We start from the raw sequence: 25766 nt of genomic DNA on the forward strand, positions 1-25766 counted from the left end.
GTGAGAATGGTCCGCCAAGTAAATACTTCCCCATATGAACGTTCCTTCTCTTCACAATGACAGCATTTCATTCAACTCGTGTATCAACTCGGCTTGTTTCCGTTTGTATTATTTATACTGCTATAAGTCAATTTCTTATCGTTGGAAGACTTTTTATTGGTATATATAAAAAACATCACCCTACCCTAACAACTAGGCAAAGTTCTGATTGCATACAGGCTCTTTTTTTATGCCTGTAATCTTGTTCGGAACTATTCATTTGCTTTCCATGACCAGATTTGTGATTTCCTGTGGACATTAACTCACCAGAGACGCCAGCAGCCCATTTGACCCAGCTGACAAATGATTTCACTCTTGATAATGTATGCACAGCTCTAGAATATAGAGGGATGTTGTTTAGTACAGTGGTGTCATTAAGAGCTTGCGTGTTTGCATCTACATTAATGGGGCCATTTGGTACAGTATATGTACGCAGAATGTAGTGGCCCAGTCTGGACCAAAAGTCCAGGGCACCATTTTTCTCCAAGTCCACCCCTGCAACTACCAGAAAGTAACACCACATATTGGAGCTGCCGCTCGTGCTGCTCTGTTTTTGAGTTTGGAAACGTTATCGTTAGCGAGATATATATCGCATATCCATATTCAACCTAAGTATATCGGGATATTAGTTTTGGTCCATATCGACCCAGCCCTAGGTAGCACTGAGATCTAGTAATAATAATAATATTGAAGAGGTGTCAAAAAAACAGACTGAAGAGATTCAAATAAATTGCTAGAGACCATGTGATCATTAAACCGTTACGCTACAATTTTTTCAAGGATTTTCAAAATAAATGGGAGGTCAGACATTCGCTTATAATTAGAAATACTCTCAGGGTCGATGTTTGGGGGTTTTTTGTGTCGAGGTCGACTCACTGTCGACCTCTTCAAAAAAGGTGCAGGCACAGTGTCGCAGGAAAGTGACACATTTATAATATTTAAGATTGAAGGACCTAAAATTTGGAACAGCTCTTTGACGAGTTTCCCAGGAAGGGGTTCCAGCAGGCATGTTGTCTGTTTTGCAAGTTACAAGTTTTGTAGCCCATCAAAGAATACTTTGTCAAAATAGCAGAAACTCCTTGGATGAATAATAGAGGTAATGCCAACAGTATTCTTGGCGGGCCGGCACGTTTACTCGACCAGGAAGCAAGGGTGTCCTTAAATTTGTTCCTAATTAGGTCAATATTATTTTTTTTAAATTGCATAAAATCATCAGCTGAGAAATTTCAATGGACCAGAACGTATTAGGGCATGGGTGAAGACAGATTGTGATTATACATTGCATTTGACACAATGGTTCAGGACTACTTCCTCATATTGTGCAAACAACTGCTTGTATTGTTTCTTGAATATTGGTGCCCTGTTTTGAGTTTTTTGCTCAATCCATTTTCATTCCACATACTGAAATGCAGAAGGTTGTAAAGGGGACCTATTATGCTGATTGTTCGGCCCTTTGTATTGAGTTGGGGCCTCCTATAGAGCAGCTATACACAATAACCCGCACAGAAAGTTTTCTAGATCTTCCAGAATCTGCATCTTTTCCAGCTGCATTTCCTTGGCTTTTCAAATTTGTCTGTTTTAATTTATTCCCACAGCCACTCTACTGTGATTCGTCACTCTCTCAATTGCTCCTGCGGACTTTGAGACTATTGGCAAACCCCACTTTCTAATTTTGTTGGTATAGCAGTTGATAAATGCAGAAACTCTTTGAGAGCTACTTGAAAAGTGGTTAAGAGCTACCGGTAGTTCATGAGCGACTGGCTGGAAACCCGACTTACCATGTATTATTAACTCAAAGGAGTACTAGTAACGTAGGTCTGAGTTTATTGGGTGCAGACAATCTTGAAACATCGGTTGTGTCAATCTGGCCATTAAATTTTTTTTGCGTGACTACCTGTGTTTAAAGAGGGCCGATTATGTAATTACAATGTTGTATTCTCATGTTAAACGATGCCAAAGTCTCAGATAATGACGTTTGCACATTTGGAAGCGAGCCCTGAAAGTCAGAGTCAGAAAAGCGAGCAATAAGTAGCAGTTGATCAGCATCCGAGTTTTTTTTTTTTTTTTTTTACACACTGGTAGTCCCCCATAACACAGATGTTACCAATGCTGTAGAAAACCTAACCCTAAAATGCTAAAGCTACTTACCATTGAGAGCCTCTTTTCTTGATAAACTTCGGACTGTCCAGTCTCTACTTCCAGATCGGATTTGGGATCCAACACATATGACTGTATGTTAAAAGTGGACATTTTAAAAAGATAAATTGCCATTTATTATTAACTATAAAGTTGGGTTTGCAGGCACAGACCAGAAGTCCTTTTCAGCATTCGGGAGTGTGACCAACCACAGGGGGTGGGCGTGTCTGGAGGCGGGCCGTGGATGAAATACATTAACACAGACTGTTTTCGCAGAAATACAGTGGAATAGTTGCAGATTCTGGAAGAACTATAAAGCTTTTCTGTGTTGGGTGTCGTGTGTAACTCAATACATAGGGCTGAAAAATTAGCTCAATAGGTCCCCTTTAAGTACAGAAATAGACCCTGTAATTGAGACTACTTCTTATAATCAGGTGTGCCTCATGGTGCAGCAAATACAGTACATACCACAATAACGCATCTTCGATGTTGCATCATCTCTGAAGACACCCAGAAGGGAACGGACGACCCCAGACAAAAGTCAAATTAATATAGTAAAAACCAATGATGAACGTTAATGTAACTTACTAAGATTACTAACCTAACTAACACAGCAAAACGATCCAAGATTTTCATTCAGTAGAGTCTTGTATAAATAGCTACAAAACTTTAGCCATATAATAAAATACACTGAAATTGTAAAGCACATTGGTAAGAAAGTGGCTAACTTTTCTAATGGGATGTCAGCCTCTGTACACATTGCTACTAAATCTTCAACCAACTGTGACGCCTGTGCTTGTCAAGGAAGATGTAGTCACCCATTCCATTCCAACTGTATATGGAAGATATTTTTATGACACTCTTGTTTTGTTTACGCAGACTTGGGACAAACAGTGCTCTTATTTTGAAGGACGGTAAGTGTGTATTTATGGTGAAGATGAGCTACGTCGTCGCCGGGCACTGTAAAACCGTTCTTACATCAAAGCCGTAAAACACAACCTGTAGAAAATATAGTCATCGAGCCCGAGTCCCGCACACACAACCACACAAGCTAACCTTGCTAGCTTCCACTCAGGCTCTGATGTCTTGGTAGTGAGTAAACACAGACTGCTGTTTCTTCAGTCCCACCAACAGTTCATTCACCTTCCCTCTTCTCCGCTGTCAATGAAACTTGTCATATTTGTTGTCATGAAGATTCACATCGTGGCGACAAAGGTTCTATTCTTTCAGCACTGCAACATGCTGTGAACACACCAAACATACAGCTTTCCTATTCCAAACCTGAATAAATAGGATGATGACCATTTTTCTTGGAACACTCTGCGTCCACTTTTCTCTTTTCTGACGGAGACATATTGTGGTAATGGGGGTGCCAAAGACCATAATGTTAAATGTGGAAGCCGTAATAGATGACACCACACGGCTGGCTGGCTGTACTTTATTTGCTCTGCACTGCATACCCTCGTGAGGATAAGCAGGATAGAAAATGAATGAATAAATGAATGGTATAAACAGTTTGCTTGCTTAACACAATTACCATTGCGCCATCCAGTGGCCATAATAAGAACAGTAGTTTTTTATGCACCTTATTTTTATACTTTATATCGTCTCACGGGCCGGATTAGACCCACCTGCAGGCTTGATTCGGGCTGCGGGCTGTATGTTTGACACCACTGCTTTAGTGTGCATACACTAAAAAATGTATGCACACTAGATGTGGCACACTCAAATGCTGGAGCCTATCCCAGCTGGACTGGTGGCCAGCCAATCACAGGGCACATATAGAAAAACAACCATTCCCACTCACATTCATACCTATGGACAATTTGAAGTCCCATGCATGTTTTTAGAATGTGGGAGGAATCTGGAGTACCCGGAGAAAAGCCACGCACAGGGAGAACATGCAAACTCCACACAGAGATACCCAAGTGGGGAATCAAAACCGGTTCTCCTAGCTGTGTGGCCTACGCACTAACCATTCACTAACCCCTCACCTGATGCACTGACATTCATTCATTTTCTACCGTTTATCCTCACGAGGGTCGCGGGGGTGCTGGAGCCTATCCCAGCTGTCTTCGGGAGAGAGGTGGGGTACACCCTGGACTGGTGGCCAGCCAGTGCAGGGCACATATAGACAAACAACCATTCACACTCACATTCATACCTATGGACAATTTGGAGTCGCCAATTAACTAGCATGTTTTTGGAATGTGGGAGGAAACCGGAGTACCCGGAGAAAAAAAACCCATGCATGCATGGGGAAAACATGCAAACTCCTCTAGATGTCCGAGGGTGGGATTGAATTCAGGTCTGCACACTAACCACTCGACCGCCATGCAGCCCCGCTCCACTGACATTAAAATCATTTTTTGCATGACAAAAACTTTTACATACATCTGCGAGTATATCAAACTCCACATATGGTCACATTTGAAAAAACTCAATCGTTCACCTATACACCTATTCAGCTGTGATTGTCATGCCCTTCAAACCTCAACAAATATTTCCTGGAAACCATTAGCCCTAGCTCCGTGCTAACATGGTGAAATCAGAGCAGTGACACGGTGCAGCGGGGGGGGGGGGGGGGGGGGGGGCAAGCATACAGCTCTTACCCGGGAATGCCCATATAAGAAAGTTCAGCTCCCTCTGACCACATTGAGTCTGTGTTCGAGAAAAACTCTCTGAAACTGAGAGTTCACAGCCATCCCAAATTTCTTCCAGGGCTCACTTCCAAATGCGCAAACCACATTAAGTGAAACTTTGGCATCGTTAAAACACAGGAATACAACATACTACAGGCCCTGCCCACACGTAGGCGGGTATCTCATCAAACAAAGTCATTTTTCCACGATCAGGCCTATGAGCCACATCAACCTGTAGATATTTGGAACTAAAAAGTAAGGTTTTCATTTCAACATTGGGCCAAAGTGTGGATTTGAAGAAAAATCTGATTATGTGTTTGGGTATGGACGCCAAATACCAGATACAGGTTGTCACCTGTGACAACGTATGCTGTGACATCACAAAAGAGGCCTGTGTTTACGACAGAAACAACATGGATGCCCTCCATGTTTTTACTTGCTTGTAAATATTGCTTCACTTTAAAGAGCAGAGGCGAAGAAAGACTTTGAGGTCCGTCTTCGCTCTAATAATTTCACGTCCGAGGCATCCTCCTCGTAGCAAGCTCAGAATCCAGGTTGCTTTGACCAGATTCCCAATCAACATTTCCTTGCGTCTTGTTGACTTTGTATTCTAAAATAACATTTAGAAGTCATTCCTCCTTGTCAGTCCACACAAAAGAGTTGTTTTCGGACGTGACAGGATGATAGAGGATGATTCTGATTGGATAGGAACTACTGCCACCCACAGGTTTGGCATGCTTATAACTGTGGTTCCAAATGCATTTTTTTTCTTTAAATACGAGGTTGTGTGGACACCATTTTTTTCACATCCGGAGAGGGGAAAATATACGGTTTTAAAAATACGCTGCTACATGTGGACAAGGCCCAAGTCTTCCACAATCTGTAATGCCTGTGCTTGTGATGGACGATGTAGTCACCTATGCAATTCCAACTGCGTATGAAAGATAGTTTTTACAACTCTCTTTTGTTTAGGCAGACATGGGGCAAACGGCGCTCTTATTTTGAAGGATGGTCATGGAAGTATGTTATGTGTGTGGAGAATGTGTAGTTACAGCTAAGATGAGCAACATCCAAAAATAAACGCGCTTCTGGTATTTTTCCCCACTTATAAACTGCACATCGTCACCCGGCACTCTAAAACCTTCCTTACATTAAAGCCGTAAAACACAACCTGGTGAAAATGTACTCATCCAGCCCGAGTCGCACACACCCCAACCACACAAGCTAACGCGGCTAGCTTCCATTCACACGCTGGAGATTTAGCCAACTTTCACCGGCGTTTATTGCCATTTCAACCTGTTAAGGTCAGGAGGGGATTGTTTAGTGTTTAACATGATTATGCCACGACTGAGCTGTCTGCTGAGAAAATAGTTCCATGCACAAACGCTCAAAATGACGGCATTTCATTCATCTTATATATCATTTCTACCGATATAAGTCATTGCCTTATCATTGGAAGAATCTATACCGGTACATAAATAATATTGCACAGCCCTAATAAGTATTTAGGCTGTGAAAATCGGTTGTAAAAGTCAAAAGAGTAGCGTGTTCTGATATTTGAAAAAAGTCCAAGGAAGAAGGTCAAGTGTCATATTTGTCATGTAATGCCTCACACTGCAGTGCAGCAGCATGCTGTGCATTCATTTCCACCCCACACTGACCACAATGCAAAAGCAAAATAAAAACAAATAAAAATAAAATTAATTTTAATGATATTTCATCTGCGGATAGATATTCCAGTAAATTAATATACCACATGCCTTTCATCTTGTCCTATCGCTCCGGTCCAGGAGTTTGAAAGGCTTAAAGTTCATTTTAACTTCATTTTCCAAGCACTAATTTGACTTGATGTGGTCCAACAAAACAGAAATCCTCCACGAAATTGAAAATGAAGTAATCAACCAAACAAACATTTTTACAAATGGAAATAAATCCTACATCATATGAAAAAAAGCGAGAACGAATAGACATGAAAGCCCACAATTTGATCGGAGTTTACAGAGCATGTATGCATTCGGTTCTTCCATCCCAGTTCACCAAAGAGTGAGACGCGGTCACGTTGTCCGGTAACACCGGGGTGCAATGATTATCAAATGTATCGTCCCCTTTCGGTAAACGAAACACATTTTTTGAGAGATGCAGTTTAAGGTATCGCCGACCACCTCGGCTCTAATTAACGTTTAACAGCCAATGCTAACAATCGCAGATTACGAAAAGTCAAATTAGCACTCGAGTACACATCTGAACATATGATCTTAACATGATCAGCTCCTCGCAGTCTGTCCGTTTCAGGAGAGCGAGCGAATACGAACCTGAAAAAGTCGTGTGTCTCTTGACAGGAGTACAGTAATCACCGGTTGTCAGTTTGTATTCTACCTAGCCTCCTAGCTAGCTAGCCAACCAGCCAAGATAGCAATGGGAACCCACACAATGCTGTATGTGTGGATCATGGCTAAATTAAAAATGGCGGTTTGGAGGGTACATCCACAATGTAGCTTTCAAAACATATGGCCTCAGTGTTGGGCCATGTGTGACTTTCTCAATGCTGCCATTTTCATATGCTTAATGTGTGTCGCTAGCTACTTATAAACTCATGGAGACACGACAGGATAAGTATTTGTGCTTACCTCGAATGCGTGTTACATTCACTTCTCCATCTTGAACTAGCGAGTGGGAGGGCAAGACAAGATCTCGCGAGAATAGCCCCTGTTGCTTCGACACGGGGCACTCCCATGTTCAAACAGTGCAAACAAGCCAACTTGTTTAATACAGTTTATAGTAAGTTCTAGCAAAGTTTTTAACTGAGCTGAATAGGGTATGCATAGGGTGTGCATTTTAACAATGAAATAAAATAATGCTTACATGGTCAGTAAGGGGGTTAAAGGTTAAGTCATCTATCAACAAAACGTGCAAATCCCGGTTTGAATTTCTGGAGGGAACATCTACACGTCATACAGAGTTGGGTTTCTTCCTATTCCAAAATGTTAGCCGAATTGGAGGCTCTACATTAGCTGCAGGTATGAACCATAGTTGGTCAATGCAGTCAGGGTCATATATTTCATATAATCATGTAGGAATTAAAAGTCTGTATATGGCTCCCACTTGTTATGGTACCAAAGCGGGCCAGGTGTTTGTTATTGCATCATTGTTTCATTTCAAAACCGTTGTGGTGGTACTTTGAGCCAAAAAGATGAGAGTAAATTGCTGGGGTTGCCAGACTATGTAGTATATGTAGTAATATTAATGGTAAAATATTTACTATTAAGGAGTGAATATCCTTCATGTTTTACTTCCTAGACAGTGCAGTGGCTAGGCTATGTTGTTTGGCACCATGGGTAGGTCGTTGTCTGCATCACTGCGTGGGAAAAGCTACTTCAACCATCAAAAGGTTGACTTGACTCGGACGACAGGAAAGTCATGTTGCCACCTTGTATGTTAGAAGATTGAATGAAATACATACAGTGCATCCGGAAAGTATTCACAGCGCTTCACTTTTTCTACATTTTGTCATGTTACAGCCTCATTCCAAACTGTATTAAATTAATCTTTTACCTCAAAATTCTACACAAAATACTCCATTATGACAATGTGAAAAAAGTTTTTTTTTGACATGTTTTGAATTTATTAAAAATAGAAAACAAAAAAATCACATTTACATAAGTATTCACAGCCTTTGCTTAATACTTTGTTGATCCACCTTTGGCAGCAATTACAGCCTCAAGTCTTTTTGAATATGATCCCACAAGTTTAGCACACCTATCTTTAGGCAGTTTTGCCCATTCTTCTTTGCAATAAGTCTCAAGCTCCATCAGGTTGGATGGGAGACGTCTGTGCACAGCCATTTTCAGATCTCTCCAGAGATGTTCGATCGGATTCAAGTCTGGACTCTGGCTGGGCCACTCCAGGACATTCACGGAGTGGTTCTGAAGCCAATCTTTTGAGATCTTGGCTGTGTTCTTCGGGTCGTTGTCCTGCTGAAAAATGAACCTTCGCCCCAGCCTGAGGTCAAGAGCGCTCTGGAGCAGGTTTTCATCCAGGATATCTCTATATATTGCTGCATTCATTTTTCCTTCTATCCTGACTAGTCTGCCAGTTCCTGCTGCTGAAAAACATCCCCACAGCATGATGCTGCCACCACCATGCTTCACTGTAGGGATGGTATTGGCCTGGTGAAGAGCCGTGCCTGGTTTCCTCCAAACATGGCGCCTGGCATTCACACCAAAGAGTTCAATCTTTGTCTCATCAGACCAGAAAATTTTGTTTCTCATGGTCTGAGAGTCATTCAGATGCTTTTTGGCAAATTCCAGACGGGCTGCCATGTTCCTTTTACTAAGGAGTGGCTTTCGTCTGGCCACTCTACCATACAGGCCTGATTGGTGGATTGCTGCAGAGATGGTTGTCCTTCTGGAAGGCTCTCCTCTCTCCACAGAGGAACGCTGGAGCTCTGACAGACTGACCATCGGGGCCTTGGTCACCTCCCTGACTAAGGCCCTTCTTCCCCGATTGCTCAGTTTAGAAGGCCGGCCAGCTCTAGGAAGAGTCCTGGTGGTTCCAAACGTCTTCCATGTACAAATAATGGAGGCCACTGTGCTCATTGGGACCTTCAAAGCAGCAGACATTTTTCTGTATCCTTCCCCAGATTTGTGCCTCAAGACAATCCTGTCTCGCAGGTCTACAGACAGTTCTTTTGACTTCATGCTTGGTGTTTGTGCTCTGACATGCACAGTCAACTGTGGGACCTTATATAGACAGTTATTAAATTTCCAAATCATGTCCAATCAACTGAATTTACTGCAGGTGGACTCCAATTAAGCTGTAGAAAGATCTCAAGGATGATCAGTGGAAAAAAGATGCACCTGAGCTCAATTTTGAGCTTCATGGCAAAGGCTGTGAATACTTATGTAAATGTGATTTCTTAGTTTTCTATTTTTAATAAATTCAAAAAAAGTGAAAAAAACCAAACCTTTTTTCACATTGTCATAATGGAGTATTTTGTGTAGAATTTTGAGGTAAGAGATTAAATTAATACAATTTGGAATGAGGCTGTAACATGACAAAATGTGGAAAAAGTGAAGCGCTGTGAATACTTTCCGGATGCACTGTACTATGGAAGCAACTGGCAGGTTGCTTTCAAACCCCTGGTCGGCCGGATGTGGCTCCCGGGCCATAATTTGCCCACCCCCTATATGTTCTGTGATTGACTGCTGAGTGACCAATCATAGATGTATCCTGTCCTTTGCCAAAAGTCAGCTGGGATAGGTTCCAGCTCGCCCAAAACCCAATGAGGGTACAAACTCCTAGTGAGTGTAGTGGTAGTACAGTATGTAGCGTGGACACGAGGTGCACCAATAAGAAATGAAAACATTGAGTACATGTGTACAACTTCCTTTTTCAACAATAACCAGACAGTTCAACTCGGCCCTGATACGTTACCCCAACAGAATGAATGCACAGAACCAATACATTATATTTGGAAAAAAAGTTATATTTTCAGTTTCAGGTCCTACTTAAAACACGTTGAAACAAGTTTGTACACAAAAACTAAATATGAATATGATGATTGACATTAACCTAAACAAAATGAACATCTAGAACAAGTACACTTCAAATGTTATACAGCCAAGACTTGACTACAAATATAAAAAAATACAGCAATGTGTCATGTAAAATGATAAGAAAGGGTTCAACATTTCTGGTACTATAAAAAAATACAACATATATTTACATTTCCCCCCCCATATGATACACATGACGTATGCTGACATTCTGTTCCTGGTACATTCTATGGAAGGAATGCTGAAGCCTAGCAAGAATTACAGTCCATATAAAAAGAAAAACATACAAAGAAAATGCAAATGCAAAAAAAAAAAATCAAAGGAAAAAAAAGACAACATAATAAAAATACCTGTATAAGGTAGTTACTGAACACACTCATTTTTGGTCATTTGCCTTCAATCACAACCAGCATAAAAGGCATCATGTATCAGGAGATTATGTCTTCAGGAACATATTGGAAATTGGCTTATGGTTTGATGAGACATCATTCCAACAGCAAAAGGTACAGCACAAAATTAACCTAAGTGCAACCTCAAATTTGCCATGCAGAATATTTACTGCTTTAGCTTATCAATGCGTTGATATTTATTTTTGAACCAATTGTTATACAGGTATTTTTAAGTTTGGCATAAATGTTCTTTATCCAATTTTCCTCAATAAATCATTATATATCCACTGTAAGTCTCTATCTTGTTTGCTCATCCAGTCTCGCTATATAAATTACAAATATTACATATTTACAATTGAAAGAAATTAAACAAATACGAACATAATTTCAACCAATAATTGTCAAACAATTTTAACAACTGTATTTTAACTCTAGGGACCAAAACAAACGGGTGGTAAGAACATAACATAGGCTACAAGATGACAAAATGTTGCCTTTCAAAATAAATACAACTACAATAAATATCATTGTACAATGTCAATTGTTGCATCAGTTCACTTCTTTAATTTGTGGACCGATCTAGAGATTGAACAAGCAAGAGTGAATTCACACACATTGTACAGTGAATTTAAAAAGGATATTCAAATAAATAGAGGTAAAAATGATATTAAAAAAAACACACACTTCTATTGTAATTGGCTAAGAAAACGTTCGCTGTCCCTTTTGAAAATGAAATTGGAAAGCTTTAATTCCGCTCGGCGATACCAAAATAATCATCGTCGATACAGAGAGACAGTAGCCAACAGCTTAAAGACGGTAACTGTCCATGCTATTGTCATCATCACATACTGGATGTGATTCTTCTCTACTTTCAGTGGTCTTCATAAGCAGTGGTGTGCTGCTCAACCCTTTATGCACAAAAAAATAGGTGGCATGCCCAATCAAGCGGATAGCAACAGTTGAAGGGAAAGACATGGTCAAACTAACAGATATTAGTCAACAACTTTATGGATATAAAATATAAATGACTATCGCTACTTCCTTCAATACTATTTTCACAAACATGGATTCCTACTCAGGTCTTCAGCAATGTGTGCAGACTCCCTCACAACAAAAGTTTGCCGTTGCGGTGAATTTTCAAAATTTTTCCAAGTCTCTGTTTTGCTGTTGCAAGTCCTTTCTTTGGGCGCCTCCCTAAATGTCAAATATACAAGTAGAACGTATGAGACCAGAGATATGGAAGTGTGCCGTTTCAACTGTTTCTGCTTACCTTGACCCACTCCTGATATGCCTTGACTGGCTAGCCCTGACGGTGATGCACCCGGGTGCGAGCTGCTGTTTTGCGGAGACAAGGAAGGTCGCCGCGAAGTGAGGAATACTCCAGGGGCCATAGCTCCGCCCCCTCTCGGGCCGCCAGGGCCAAAAGGTCCCGGGCCTGCTGTGTATTCATGGTCAAGTAGGCTGGCGGAATAGTAATCCATCCTCCTATCTGGGCTGACATCTGGTGCAGACTCTGGAACGTGTGGTGGGGAGGGAGGCGCTAGCTCTGTCTGAACAGGGGGGGGGCTTGCTACAGGAACAGGATGACGCACTTTTTTGGTGTATTTCCTTTTGGCAGGTTTTTGCTGCTCCTGAGGAAAACAGAATATGTTGTTATTGTTTAATAATCTATAATCTTCACAGGGTTATTTCATCACTACATTGCTACCCCAATCACCTGATGTGCTAGCTTGGCTGCAGCTGCTGCCAGGCCCGTTTCTACAGATGCCACTCTCGCCCCTTCTCTGGCTGGCCGATCCTGTTTTGGAAGGGTTGGCATCACCCGAGCTGCAAATGCAGGCAGAATGACAAGACTTTTCGGAGCCAGAGGATTACAATGTCAAGTATGTCCTGGACTCGACTTTACCTTTTGGGCTCCAAGGTGTGTCATCCCAGTTTTTCTTCCGCTTCATCTTCGCCTTCATGGCATGGTCCTCTTCATCGGACTCCAACGACGGGTAAACTGAAAATAGCAGCCACCCAATCAACAATGCTGGAAGTTTATTTGTGGTAATGTTCATTATTTAGTCCTTTGCCCACCATAGTCCGAGTCTTTAAAACAAGTTCCCAGAGTCTCCTGCTCATCTGGACTGTCTTCGTCGCTAAGGTGCCGAGCCGGCCGCTTAATGGGCCGTTTACCAGGTCGCTGAATGACGCTTTTTTTCTCACTAGCCTTTTTGACCCCCCCGGTCACCCACACAGCCCTGCCACCTTTCTCCTTTACTACCCCTAAGCCCTCAGTCAGGCCTCCAGAGATGGACATGGGTGAGGACGAGGAGGAAGAGGATGAAGAGGAGGAAGGTGGGTTAGCCATGGAGAGCATTCCCTGAATGGCATCACGAGTACTGGGAGAGGCTGGGGCTTCCTCACTGAGAACACAGTTGAGCAAGATAAGATGGTGCTTTTCATGTAAACAGACATAGAAGGTGTTTATAGAAAGTACAAACATTCCATAAAGCATTCCAACCTGAGTGCGGAGGAGTCCAAGCCTGCCACCTGCTTGCTGGCCTTCAGCAAGTCCAGAATGCCCCCCGCACCACCCTTCACACCATGAGCAGCCAGGGCCTCTTCGTCTGTGGTGTAATCCTCCTAAACACGTACAATTAGTAATCAGGGTGTACCCCGCCTCACGCCCGAAGGCGGCTGGATAAGCGGTAGAAAACGGATGGATGGACACATTTAGGATGGCATAATTTTTTGCCATTTTCATTGATGGGCACTTTTCAACACTTGGTAATGGTAATGGTTTTATTTCATTTGAACATGCATCAGATTCCAGTTGAGTGCATCCCATAATCAGTTCACAGTTCCACATGTCCAAAAGGAGTAGGAAGAAGCAAAGCTTATTAAATCCTACCCCTCCATCTGGTACTTTTACAATCAGTAACTGTTACATTTGTTCACTTCCTGCTTTCCTAATATAATGTATTTTTTAAATTGTTTTTAATTAAATTTTTTTTTTTACATTTTTATTTATTTATTTTTGTCATGTACCGAAGTACGAGATGATATGACCATCCAATGACATAATGGGTACCATAGTAAGTGTCAATATAGTGATATATATAGCACATCATGACTGGTTCAAGACTCTTCATCCTTGTATTTAGCAAACATCAACTGCTTGTATTGTTTCTTGAATTGGCTCATCGTTGTGCATTGTTTGAGGTCCTTACTCAATCCATTCCATAGTTTGATTCCACATACTGAAATGCTATGGATTTTTAACGTAGTACTAGCATATAAGTGTTTCAAATTGGGTTCTTCCCTGAGATCATATTTATAACTTGGTTATAATATTGAAGTATTTAAATTACTATTCTGTTCAACTTCCACGTCACAAAATTGCGAACAAATAAAAAAAAGGCATTGTTTATGGACAAACCTAGTTTTCCTTTTTTTTTTTAAAGGCACAATTGAAGCACTGACACTTTCTAAAGATTCAAAGTACTGATTTTACATAGATCAGATCAGATATCAGATAATGTAATACTATTTTTTCAATGACAGGATTTGTGTTTATACATCCTTAATGTGAACCTTTTTTATGTGTATATCAATATTCCTTGGAACTACCTTGACTTGCAATTAATACAAGCATCCAAATGGTATTGAGTTATGATTAAATTGATCTGGTTATGGCTGGTCCATAGTTTTACCTCTATGTCAAAGTCGACTTCTCCGGGCTCGCGGATGCGGTTTGGATCCGAACAAGGCTTAGCTCTTGGCAGCTTCCGGGGAAGACCTGAAAGCACATTTACATACATTTACATTTAGACTGTTAGCAAATAGCGTCTATGATCTCGAGAACCTTACTGACTGGGTTCCATATAAATGAACATTCAGCAGCATCATACACATCATGACTAGATGCCCCAGCCACCTCAACTGGCTCCTCAAGACGTGAAGGAGCAGGGGCTCTACTCTGAGCCTCTCTCGGATGACTGAGCTCCTCACCCTATCTCTTAGGGTCCTGCCCCCTGGTGGAGGATGGCCGTAGGGTAAAACACAATTTAACTGTTGCTAATCATACCTAGTTCAATTTCAATTTCTCACACTAGGGTTGTAAACGATGCCCGAATTGGGAATGCTTAGGGATATGATGTGCTCTTTTGCACATTGGAAGATAGCGTGTCACTTTTATATAACTGGTTTCTTAATTGTACAATGTAAGACTAATGTGTACAGAATAAAACTGAACTGAAAAACATCCAAAATTACCCCGAGAGCACAGCGACAACTTATCCAAGGGGTCACAAAAGACCCCACAACAATATCCAAAGACCTGTAGACCTCACTTGTCTCAGTCACGGTCAGTGTTTAAAACTCCACCATAAGAAAGACACTGGGGGTGGCTCCAGTGTGGCTGAATGACAACAATTCTGCAAAGATGAGTGGACTAAAATCCCTCCACAGCACTGGAAGAGTCCTACTGCAAGTTATCGCTTGATTGCAGTTGTTGCTGCCAAGGGTGGCCCAACCAATTATTAGCTTCAAGGGGTAAATCATATTTTCCCACACAGTTTGTCACTTAATAATAAAAAGTTTTACAGAAAAACTGCATTTTGTGTTCAGTTGTGTGGTCATTACATAAGGAATTACATAAGGACTTTCAAAACATCAACGGCATGGAGACTTTGCACTCAAAACACACCAACTACAAATCAACCCCCTCCAAATTTTATTCCTGCAACATTTGCAGCCTGTGTATAACCACATATATTAAAATAATCTCACCGCTTAGTTTCTTCTTTTTGCTTGATCCTGCAAGCTTGCGCCGTGGTGGAGGGGTCTCATCTATTTGGAGTTCATCCTCTGATTCCAGGTCAGAGAGACTGGATCCCTCCATGGACAGATGATGGAACTTTGCGGCACCTCCTGCACCATTGCTGCCCTCTTTTTTCCTTAAGTGTCATTGACAACAAACAGACTTTAATTAGACTAAGACCATGTATGAAGGTGATACAGATACATTGAATAGAAACACATTACCCTTGAATCTTCCCATTGGTAAGCACAAGTTTCAGTTTGCTTTTATTTAACTTTTCTTCAAAGTCTTCTAAAGGCAGCTCCAACTGAATAAAAGGAAGAAAAATGTCAAAATGATGGTTTAACTTTGTACTTAGATACTGAATATTAATGATCTATACACTATAATCATCAAACTGAATCAAGGATTGAAATATTTCCCTCAATGTGGAATGAATCTATTTCTTAAATGAGTCACAAAATTTCTGAATTTCTGCATGACCAGAATTTTTTTGAGATGTACCAAAGTAAGACTTCAATCGGTGTACCTTGTTCTTGCTTCTGGATTTGCCAGGCTGGATTTTTTTGAGTGTATGTTTGGTGTGGATCTCCAGCAGGTCTAACTCTCCTGCCTCTGTCTTAAGGAGAGCTTTCTGATTCTTCTTCTTGGGTCCAGGTAGCCCCAGACTTCTTATGGGTTTCAGGCTTTTCTTCTTTCCAGGTGGGCGGCCTGAATTCTGAGAGGCGGTCAAGGGAGCTTTGGAGAGGGGCGATCCGGGAAACTGTGGTCCAGTACGGCCAATGTTTTGTTGGAAAATGTCCTATGAAGACAGTGGGCGCAATTTCAAAATATTAAAGAAAACCACTTGATAACCACTCAGAAAATATGCATGTGTGTGTCAATGTGTCAAAAAAGAATAAATGATCACTGTTTTGTGGTTTATTATGTCCTATTATTAGTTTAAAAACCCTGAAAGACAAGTTATATGTACTATTCTAATCACCATGCAGCCATAACACTCCACCGTATGTGTGTGACAGACAGGCAGCTAACCTAATAACCTGAAAATAACTGAATTCTGGGCTTCACAGCGGACAAGTGGTTAGTGCACAGGCCACACAGTGAGGAGACCCGAGTTCGATTCCATCCTCAGCCATCTCTGTGTGGAGTTTGCATGTTCTCCCCGTGCATGCGTGGGTTTTCTCTGGGTACTCCGGCTTCCTCCCACATTCCAAAATTGGCCACTCCAAAAGGTATGAATGTGGGTGTGAATGGTTGTTTGTCTATATGTGCCCTGTGATTGGCTGGCCACCAGTCCAGGGTGTACCCCGCCTCTCGCCCGAAAACAGCTGGGATAGGCTCCAGCACCCCCGCGACCCTCGTGAGGATAAGCAGTAGAAAATGAATGAATGAATAACTGAATTCTTGAGCAGCCTTTCTCAGCAGACATTGGCTTGATTGAAATTCACCAAATGTTGCTGTATTTTATGAAAATAAAGACAGCTGACAGGACACAATTGTAGATATTAACATCTCCAAATTAAGTGAAAATTGAAACCAAGCTAAATGATAGCACACTTGTCTGAAATCCCATTTACCCAACACAAGTTTCTTTAATAGTAGCATGTAACCACGTTCTTTACTTACCTCAACCAGACGAATCTCTTTGGCAAGGTCCTTCACCAGCAACTGAGTGTTGATGGTTTCTGGAATTTCCACTTCATGATCGGCCAAAGCCTGAGTGTAAGAAGGTATACTAATGAACTCCTTGCTTTCACCATCACTTCAGGAACATTTGGAGTTTGTGTCAAAGTTAGTGACAGAAGATCCACAAAGTATCATTTATTCAGTCAACCATCACATCCTGTGCTGTCCTGGGTCAGGTCTAATGCTCGTGAGTAACAATGAGGAGGGAACACCTATTATAAAAAGGTCTACCTCTTTCCGGGTCCAGGTTCGGAAGGCATTATTCAGTGCTTTTGCCCCATGAACCAAATAAGTGGCCGGGTGTCTGCGGTTTTCTCTCAACCCTGTGAGAGGGAATATTGTTTGCTTACTAAAGATGACGAGACAAAACAAAATGCAATTCCAATGAGCCAGATCTTACCTCTGAAGGTATCAAGCAGGTGCTTCCCAACGTACCAGCACACTGTTTCAAAGTTGGGAAACTTAAACAGGTCTGCCGTGCTCAACCGCTTCTCTATTTCGTATGCCCTAAAATGTTAGCACACTACAAGTTAGCTGGAACGTACTGTATGTTGTCCTCATGAATCGTATTCCCTGCTCTTTCTGTGATCTAGCATTCCGTGGGGACGTTTAATACAGTGGATTCTACTGGTAGGACAGAAGGAGCTTTGAAGAAACTAACCGAAGTTGCATGTCAATATTAAGACTATGTAAAAAGTTCCCCCCAAAGGCCAGACAGTCCACAGGCGTGAGCACAGCATGAATCCATCCTGCAAGACACAATCATCACAGAAACTGTCAACAGTAAGGTTACTTGTCAGACATACAGTACACAATATCCCACAAAAGTCAGCCCTCTCCCCCCATGTTTCACTCTCCTAATGAGGGCTGCAGGTGTATGCCAGAGCCTACACCAGCTGACTTTGGTAAAACCTGGACTGGGAGAACGTGAGCTGGAATTAGACTGCGGTGTCAAAGTCAATCACACAGGAGGCCAAAAGTCAAAGCCTACTTGAGGTTGTGGGCCAACCTGGACGGCATCACTGCCCACCATCCATTTGCTGTGGCGCTTATCCTCACCAGGGTAGCAGGGTATATGCTGGAGCCCATCCCAGCTGAGTGCGAACAGCGGGGTACAGCCCCCAACTTTGCATCTTATTTTTTATGCTGAAATGTTCAACACTTCTGTATTCTGCCTATTTAAAGTTTAAAAACCTAAAAACCTAATTTTAACCAAGATAATTGATGAATGATCGTTTGACGTTGCCAAAATGACAGGACAACATCGTAGTTAGGCTGGTCAAAAGGTCTCATTAGCGCCGACAACGGTTGCCTGTGTGCATGGTCGGGATTTCGTTTTCAGGTTGGGACAAACTGCACATGAAAGCTGGCCAAGGTGTCTTTATGTGGACATACATTTTGTATGGATGGGCTTTAATTATTTATTTTTTACATGGGAGTGGGGAAATTTGCATTATTTTTGGGTCCGGTCATGCCTACTTGAAATTTCGACTTTCCGATAGATCGCATGTAGATATAAGACTATGATTGTTTTGGCAGAGTTGTTTGTTTCAATTAGGGCTGGGCGATATTTTTAAAATATGGATTTTTTTTAAAGCATTATATCAAAAACAAGCATTTTGTTCATATCACTATAGACTGTATTCGATGCGGAGATCTCATGTTTCAAGATGGAGCTGTGTGTTGCAATGATAATCTGAATAAGTAGCAGTAATAGTGATAGGAAGGAATTTGGAACAGCTTAAAACAAACAAATGGGCAGGGCAATAACAAAAGGGGTGCAAAAATAAAATAAAATAATAATAATAAACTAGTCAAAAAGCAGAGCACCAAGGCTATGTTCACACTGCAGGGTATGATGCCCAATTAGGATTTTTTTGTTTACCAGTAAGTACTAGCGTTGCTCTGATCATTGGGCCGCCAATCGTGTCGGCCGATATCGGTGGAAAAGAACGGTATCGACATTGGCCAATCCCGCTGCAGCAGAACAAGCATGTCTGCTATGTGTGTGTGACTTCCTGTCTTTGTGAGACATAAACAGTTTGAAATGTCAATGAAACGCAGAAGAAAGTTGGCTGAATCTCCTCTTGCTGAACATAAACGGAAGCTGGCAGGGGTTCGCTTAGTTGAGCATGCTTGTGTGGTTGTGTGTGCGTGACTCGGGCCTCGATGAGCGTGTTGTGTGGCTCTATGGATTTATAACGACATACGAATCTAAATTGTACTGGACACACCGGCATGAAACAATTCACATTTGAGCAAAAGAATAGGCACGGTCCTGCAGTATGAACATACCCAAAGATACAGAACACACAGACAACGAAGATGTTCATGCTATCTCACCAGTTGGAATGAACAAGGTGTTTCCTTGTTTGACAGAACACTTGTAACACATGTCAACCTGGTCTCCAAAGAACATCTCATTCTGATTGGATGAAGAACTCCATCGCTCAAAAAGCGCCAGGTTAGCTGGTGTCGGGGATATCAGATAGAATATTTTCTCACCCTGAATGAACAGAAAGGGGAGGACGTGCTTAAAATGACAACAAAGGTGAAAAGATCATGAAAGTATCAATAATTTTGTTCATGTCTCCCTCACCCGCAAAACATGATACCAAACGGAGGTGCCTCCAAAGTCAACATGAAAGTCTGTATAACTATCCTTCACTCCCATGAGACAGTATTTCTGCACGTTGGGCCGCTCAAATACAGACTCCTCGGGCCAAAGGTTCTCCACCCATGACAGTTTCCTAACAATCTTTGGGGTCTCAACCAAGTTTGAGAGCCTGAAACCAACCCAACAGTTAGTTACCTTTCATTCATATGAAATGTTAAAGGGGACCTATTGTGCTTTTTCCGCTTTTCTGACCAAAAATGTTAAAATGTTGTATAAATGTGTTCAACTCTGGCAACGTTTCAGATACGGGGGACGGCATGGCCCAGGCGGTAAAATGGTCGTCTCTCTACCAGGAGGTTGTGGATACGATTCTCTGTTCTCTGTGATCAGGTCCAAGTATCCTTGGGGAAGATACTGACCCCCCAGTTGCTCCTGATGCAGTCATCAGCAGGTAAATAAGCGCTTTGAAGGCCTTGGAGGTGGAAAAGCGCTACAGAACGAAAGACCATTTACCATAATGAGGGTTGCGCGTTTGGAAGTGAGGCCTGAAAGAAGTATGCAATGGTTCTGAATGCTGGTTTTTATCGTCATCGGCTCACTGTGACATCAGAGTTGCAGGCTCCTGACCAGCAAGAGAAACATATGGGACTGACCATGGGCAAAGCCAGACTAAACAGTTGTTGAAGCCCGATGCCTTTCCAATGTTAGTTTGTCTTGTTGAAAAGTCAGAAGCACAAATTTAAGTAACAGTTTATCCATGTCCTAAATGCTTTTATTTTGGGAAAGTAAGCGGATGTCTGTGTAGCATTACAGGAAGCGTCTTCTTACACTCAGGCACCTGCATGCATGCAAATTAGTTTCTACCACAATTGGTGGATCTACCAGAGTTTTTTTTTCCCGAAAAAACATAATGACCACATTTCCACTGATGTTATGCCAACATTGTCTGCACGCAGTAAACTTGTACCTGCGTTACCACTCTTTGAGTTCTTACATGGTAAGTCAGGGGTCTCCAACCAGCAGCTCATGAGCTACCAGTAGTTCCTAACCCCTTTTCAAGTAGCTCTCCAAAGGGTTTATTCACTTATCAACTCAACGACAAAATTAGACAGTGGGGTTCGGCAGTAGTCCGAAAGTCTTAGAGTGCTTGGGAATGTGACCAATCACAGTCATGACCAGAAGACAGGCCTTGAGGGGAATAAGTTAAAACAGACCATTTTGGAAAGCCAGGGAAGTACAGCTGGAATAGGTGCAGATTCTGGTAGATCTACAAAGTTTTATCAAGTGTAGCTGCTGTATAGGAGTCCACAACTCAACGCAAAGGGCCGAACATGAGCATAATAGGTCCCCTTTAAGAATAACATCCCTTAACAAGTCCCTGCATGATAAACAACGTGATGGGAGTGAACCTGGTCTCTGAGAACTCCAAGCTGATAACATTGAGCACTCTATCTCTGTTAGGGCTGTTGTAGTACTCCACAAAATCTCCCAGTCGCATCTTCAGGTCACATTGGCGAGAGACATCAATCACGTCAATCTCTTTGTCCGAACCTGCAGACAACAGCAACATTTCATGAGAACGAACATCATAAAGTTGTGTTCATGTTGAGCTGTACATTTGCAGGGTAGGCTGGATTACCGATGTAGTGTTCCACATCACTGACACTAAACGATGCCGGTGGCAGAGTCATGCCAAGACCGTCTCGCCTTAGTACCATGACAGGGACGCTGAAAGAATGCTCCTCAAGGAACTCCACTGTGAGCTGGGCCCCTGACGGCTTCAGCAAGACTTCATCTGCACTGTGTACACACAAACAGAAATTGGAACGTTTGTTTTCATATTTCGTCCAACACGGTGATATAGTGGTAAGTATGTCTGCCTCTCTGTCAAGGGTTCAAATTTCCATTGGATCTCTGGTGGAGTTGGCATGCTATCATATTTGCGGGAATACGGGAAGTCCGGCTTCCTCACATATTTCCAAAACATGCATGTTAGGTTAATTGGAGACTCTACAAATTGTCTATAGGTGTGAATGTGAGTGATTTTGCCTGACAATGTGGCTGTGATTGACTGATGATCAGTCCAGGGGTGTACCCCACCTCTTGCCCAGAGTTAGCTGGGATAGGTTCCAGCTCACCCGTGACCCTAGCTTCGGCAAGCAGTATAGAAAGTAGATATATGGATCATTTGGATATATGGATATGGTCATTTGTCTACATGCAAATTCTGTTTTCATTCACTGAAAACAAGAGTTTGGTGGGTACTTTTAAAAACATTCAACATTTGGGTGGGGATGGAAAAGCCGTGTTGTCTGGCTTACCATCGTATGACATCATCGGGTGTGCAGTTACATTTTTTAATTTAAGCCAACAACAAGGCATGTGTACAAACACTCTCCCCATTTTGTGCAAAAAGAGGTGTAGTAACACTGCTTTAAAACACACAGAGTACTTTTAGAATGCATATACTGTATAGCCTCAAATAGGGGCCTCTGTTGTGTGTCAGTCCACTGTCCACTGAACAGAACAGAAACCATCCTTTTATTAATAACAAGACACGGCACCCTGGTAGCTTATAAAATCCAACCCACCTTGTGGGTTGGCTTTTAGTGTGGACCGCTAAATCCCATATCCCAGCTCATCTTATTATCTTAACAATATCACTATCGTAACAAGTGGTTGCACTGTCTGCTTTAGCTGGGCTGCCATATTTGACCAGAGGTCAACAAGTAAAGAATCCGTTCCACTCCTCATTTCGCTGTCTTATTGATAGAAATATGAACATCAGCTGATGCACTTACATATTCCATTGTATCTCTCTTTATTCCATTCACATTGCCCCAATTCTCTGACTAATCAGCTAATAAATGTGTAGCGCCCCCCAAACAGGCTTTTGTATGAATGAACTCCTCTTCGGAGATACACATCAGTACATGTGAAGTTAACCTAAAATGTATAAGCATACCCTAAATAATACAGTGGGACCTTGGTTAATGTCATTAATCAGTTCCAGAAGGTTCGACTCAAAACAAAACTCAAGCTAATTTTCCCATAGAAAATAATGTAAATCCTATTAATCTGTTCCAGACACACCAAACACATTTTATAGACAATAAAGGCAAAAAATGAAGTGATTAAAAATGTGACGAAAATAATAAAACATGACAAATGAATGGACAACTAAACATTTAACAACACGTGCGCTGGCGAGCATGCCTTATGTTTGGTAGCGTGTGCTAGGTTTGACTGCAGATGCAATCAACATGCGACAATATGGTGCAATGCTTATGTTATGATGTTGGAAGCAGAAATGAGTGTTATGGATGTAAAATGAGACAGACAGAAACACAGTGCGTCAAAATGAAATGATGACCGTCTTGTCATTAAACTGTAAAATTCATAGATCTTGCATCCTTCCCACAGTACGGTCCATCTCCTTTCTCTTTGGCGTGGTCCATGTGTTTGTTAAGTTGTGTATCTCTCTGTTGCAACTAGTAAACCAACGCTTTTGCTCTAAAATGGTGACCGCGGCCCACAATACACTGTATGATCATGTGCAAGTATGCACTAGTCCATTCATACAGTTTCTGGGCCCACTTCATACCTACAGTCCAGCACTGCTATTGTGAGTGTTCCGATGTATGCGTCAGTACAGTTCCCCTCCGATTGGAAGATGAAGGCCAGGGTATGGTATGATTGATCCTGCATATGCTCATGCAATGTAAACGCGTTACAGAATGACTGGAATGAAATTGCTCCTCTGTGGGTCTTAACCGCCTTTCTTAACAGAAAAACAGACTCCATATAAACCACTAAAGATCAAAACCCACGGCTCACTCACTCAAATGTACATTTACATGTGTAATAAAAATGTTTCATGGAATTAATGCAATGGCTCCTCTTGAAAGTTAATAATGATATAGGCTACCTGGCACAATTGAGCAATAAATGCCTTACTGTGATTAATATTTAGTGGAGGCAAAATTAGTGAACACAGGGTATAAATACTACATTACCACAACTACCAAGTACATCTTCACTTGATTTATTTAAAGCTCTATTCTGCTGTCAGAATGTTGAAAACACAAACACAAATGAGGACAGTGTTTTTCCTTCTAGGGCCATACCTTGGAAAGGTGCGATTGCGTAGCTCCCTCACAAACTGGGGGCTGCCAGTCTTCACCAGCCGAGTAGGGTCTCTCCCTGCACTGGCGATGCTTCCATCTGTCTGCTTGTTCCCGCCACGCCGTTTCCGCACTAAAGAATTAACAGTCGCACAATGTCTGTGTACATAAAAAGGTAGAATAAGGAATTGAAAGTTTTACTTACTGACAGATGGGCCATGGCTGATCTGACAGTTGGGGCAGTGATAAAGATCAATCTCAGCTGCTTTGTCCTCCTCGACACCAACACAACTACAGAGTTGCAGGATAATGCATGGCACACGCAATAGATTATGATGGCAATAATCGATATACAGACAATTATAGCACATCATGACTTACCTGCCATGGAACCAGTCTTGACAAATGTCACACTCGATCATGAAGCGAGTCACATCATAGGGTAAGCGACACAAGCAGTACACTGGTATAGATGCCATCCTCTGTATATTTGGAAGAAGGTGAAAGTTCTCTGCAGGTTTAATTAGTATTGTTTCGATAGATTTCCAGTACAGTTCTGAATATTACTGTGGTTTCTAAGGGTGAAGGCTAGCGAAGACACCAGGAGAGCTGAAATACATAAAAAAATACATAACAACATATTAATAATGACAGAATATATAAGACACACAATATTAAGTTAGAGCCATGACTCTCCCACTAAGCTTAGCTACGGTGTGGGCTGTGAACGGTAAGCTAACACACGCTTTCTTTAGAATAAATATAAATGCAGAAATACACATTGATCAAAGGTCATTATGACGATATAACTGGTGATTTGTGCCGCTATAGATAAAAATATCTGGGATTTGTAAACACGTTCACGTTGTTATGCTAGCCATTTTAGCTAACAGTGTAGCTAATCTATAAACACTTTTAAACATTCTACAGCTACAATTCGCAAGAACACAACACATTGACAAGGAACTCTCCAACTAAATGAACAATGCACAAAGACGAGACAAACCGTTTATACGAGACAACGGGGCGAAGTGATACATAGCAACTCACCGAGGCCAAGCACTCAATCGCCGCTGTAATCCCTACGAACGATCCCGGCTGCGGCCTTATTATGCAACGGACATTGGTTAGGGTTTGCTTCACCACATTTTATATAAGGACTATGTAACGCCTGAGTATGGAAATCCGGATCAGACAATGGCAGCGTAGCCGGAATTTGAACCTCTAAGCGACTTAGACGAGCACTATAGCTACAAATGACAGCGTACTGGAACGAAAGAACGCCATTTTCAAAGCATACAACAGCGTCACCGTTGTTCATCACTGTTAACCTGTGCGGGAGCAATAAAGTTGGAGCAGTCAAAACTTGGTATTTTGGAAAAAAAAGCTCCTGTTTTAAAACATCTAAGATTGAACATGGGACACGTTATTTACAAAAAGAGATCAAAATGTAGATTTAAAATGATTTAAAATACATTTTAAATGCCTATGCCATTTGTAAATATGGTGCTTGATGCAAAAATACTGTATATTTTTACACATACAGACACTTGAAAAGAAAACATTTCAATAAGCTGGATGTAAGACATAAAAAGGACAACATTTTTAAATATGTCAAATGTCAATTTCCTTTTAAAGATTTACATTTTTTCAGTTTTGGTGAACTTGCACATTATTGCATACATTGAAAACATCTATATTTGCTTTGCAATGAGCTTGATATTTGTAACTTTGACATTTTCACACAGTTTGTGTTGTAAGAATATAA

At 41.6% G+C, this 25766-nt stretch overlaps 2 protein-coding genes across 17 annotated transcripts in view; both read right to left on the reverse strand.

Annotated features, from left to right (window-relative positions):
• huwe1 (HECT, UBA and WWE domain containing E3 ubiquitin protein ligase 1) overlaps positions 1-7552 on the reverse strand; it is a 57832-nt gene extending 50280 nt beyond the window's left edge. For 14 of the 15 annotated variants that reach the window (XM_058085118.2, XM_078798217.1, XM_058085120.2 and 11 more), the window contains exon 1: positions 7445-7552. The gene's annotated coding sequence lies outside the window, so the exon portion shown is untranslated. Of the gene's footprint in view, positions 1-7129; positions 7414-7444 lie in introns of those variants that run through there. The other variant, XM_058085117.2, reaches the window with a different exon arrangement.
• Positions 7553-10281: 2729 nt separating this feature from the next.
• phf8 (PHD finger protein 8) lies at positions 10282-25333 on the reverse strand. Of its 2 annotated transcripts, none has more exons than XM_058085144.2 (23): positions 25049-25333; positions 24566-24607; positions 24380-24480; positions 24204-24289; positions 24002-24131; positions 21514-21674; positions 21284-21425; positions 19857-20043; positions 19601-19763; positions 17919-18006; positions 17658-17764; positions 17489-17580; positions 17198-17287; positions 16098-16370; positions 15793-15875; positions 15538-15704; positions 14460-14545; positions 13268-13389; positions 12841-13169; positions 12668-12763; positions 12479-12588; positions 12032-12392; positions 10282-11955 (listed from the first exon to the last, which is right to left on the reverse strand). In XM_058085144.2, the coding sequence occupies exons 3-23, from the start codon at positions 24475-24477 to the stop codon at positions 11867-11869; spliced, it is 3060 nt and encodes a 1019-aa protein (XP_057941127.2). In that variant the 5' UTR covers positions 24478-24480; positions 24566-24607; positions 25049-25333; the 3' UTR covers positions 10282-11866. The 2 variants fall into 2 exon arrangements, with proteins under 2 accessions (XP_057941127.2, XP_057941128.2); XM_058085145.2 differs by having other exon boundaries at positions 24551-24607.
• Positions 25334-25766: the final 433 nt, after the last annotated feature.

The sequence above is a fragment of the Doryrhamphus excisus genome, linkage group LG17 (assembly GCF_037039965.1).
Source record: "Doryrhamphus excisus strain RoL-2023G ecotype Guam linkage group LG17, RoL_Dexc_Guam_v1.1, whole genome shotgun sequence".
In the NCBI taxonomy this organism is placed as follows: Eukaryota; Metazoa; Chordata; class Actinopteri; order Syngnathiformes; family Syngnathidae; genus Doryrhamphus; species Doryrhamphus excisus.

Coding starts and splice junctions, on each gene's coding strand:
- phf8 (XM_058085144.2), bottom strand. CDS start 24,477: ATGGCATCTATACCAGTGTACTGCTTGTGTCGCTTACCCTATGATGTG. Junction 15,876..16,097: donor AATCCAGAAGCAAGAACAAG/GTACACCGATTG, acceptor CCTTTTATTCAG/TTGGAGCTGCCTTTAGAAGA. Junction 13,170..13,267: donor TTGGACTCCTCCGCACTCAG/GTTGGAATGCTT, acceptor CTGTGTTCTCAG/TGAGGAAGCCCCAGCCTCTC.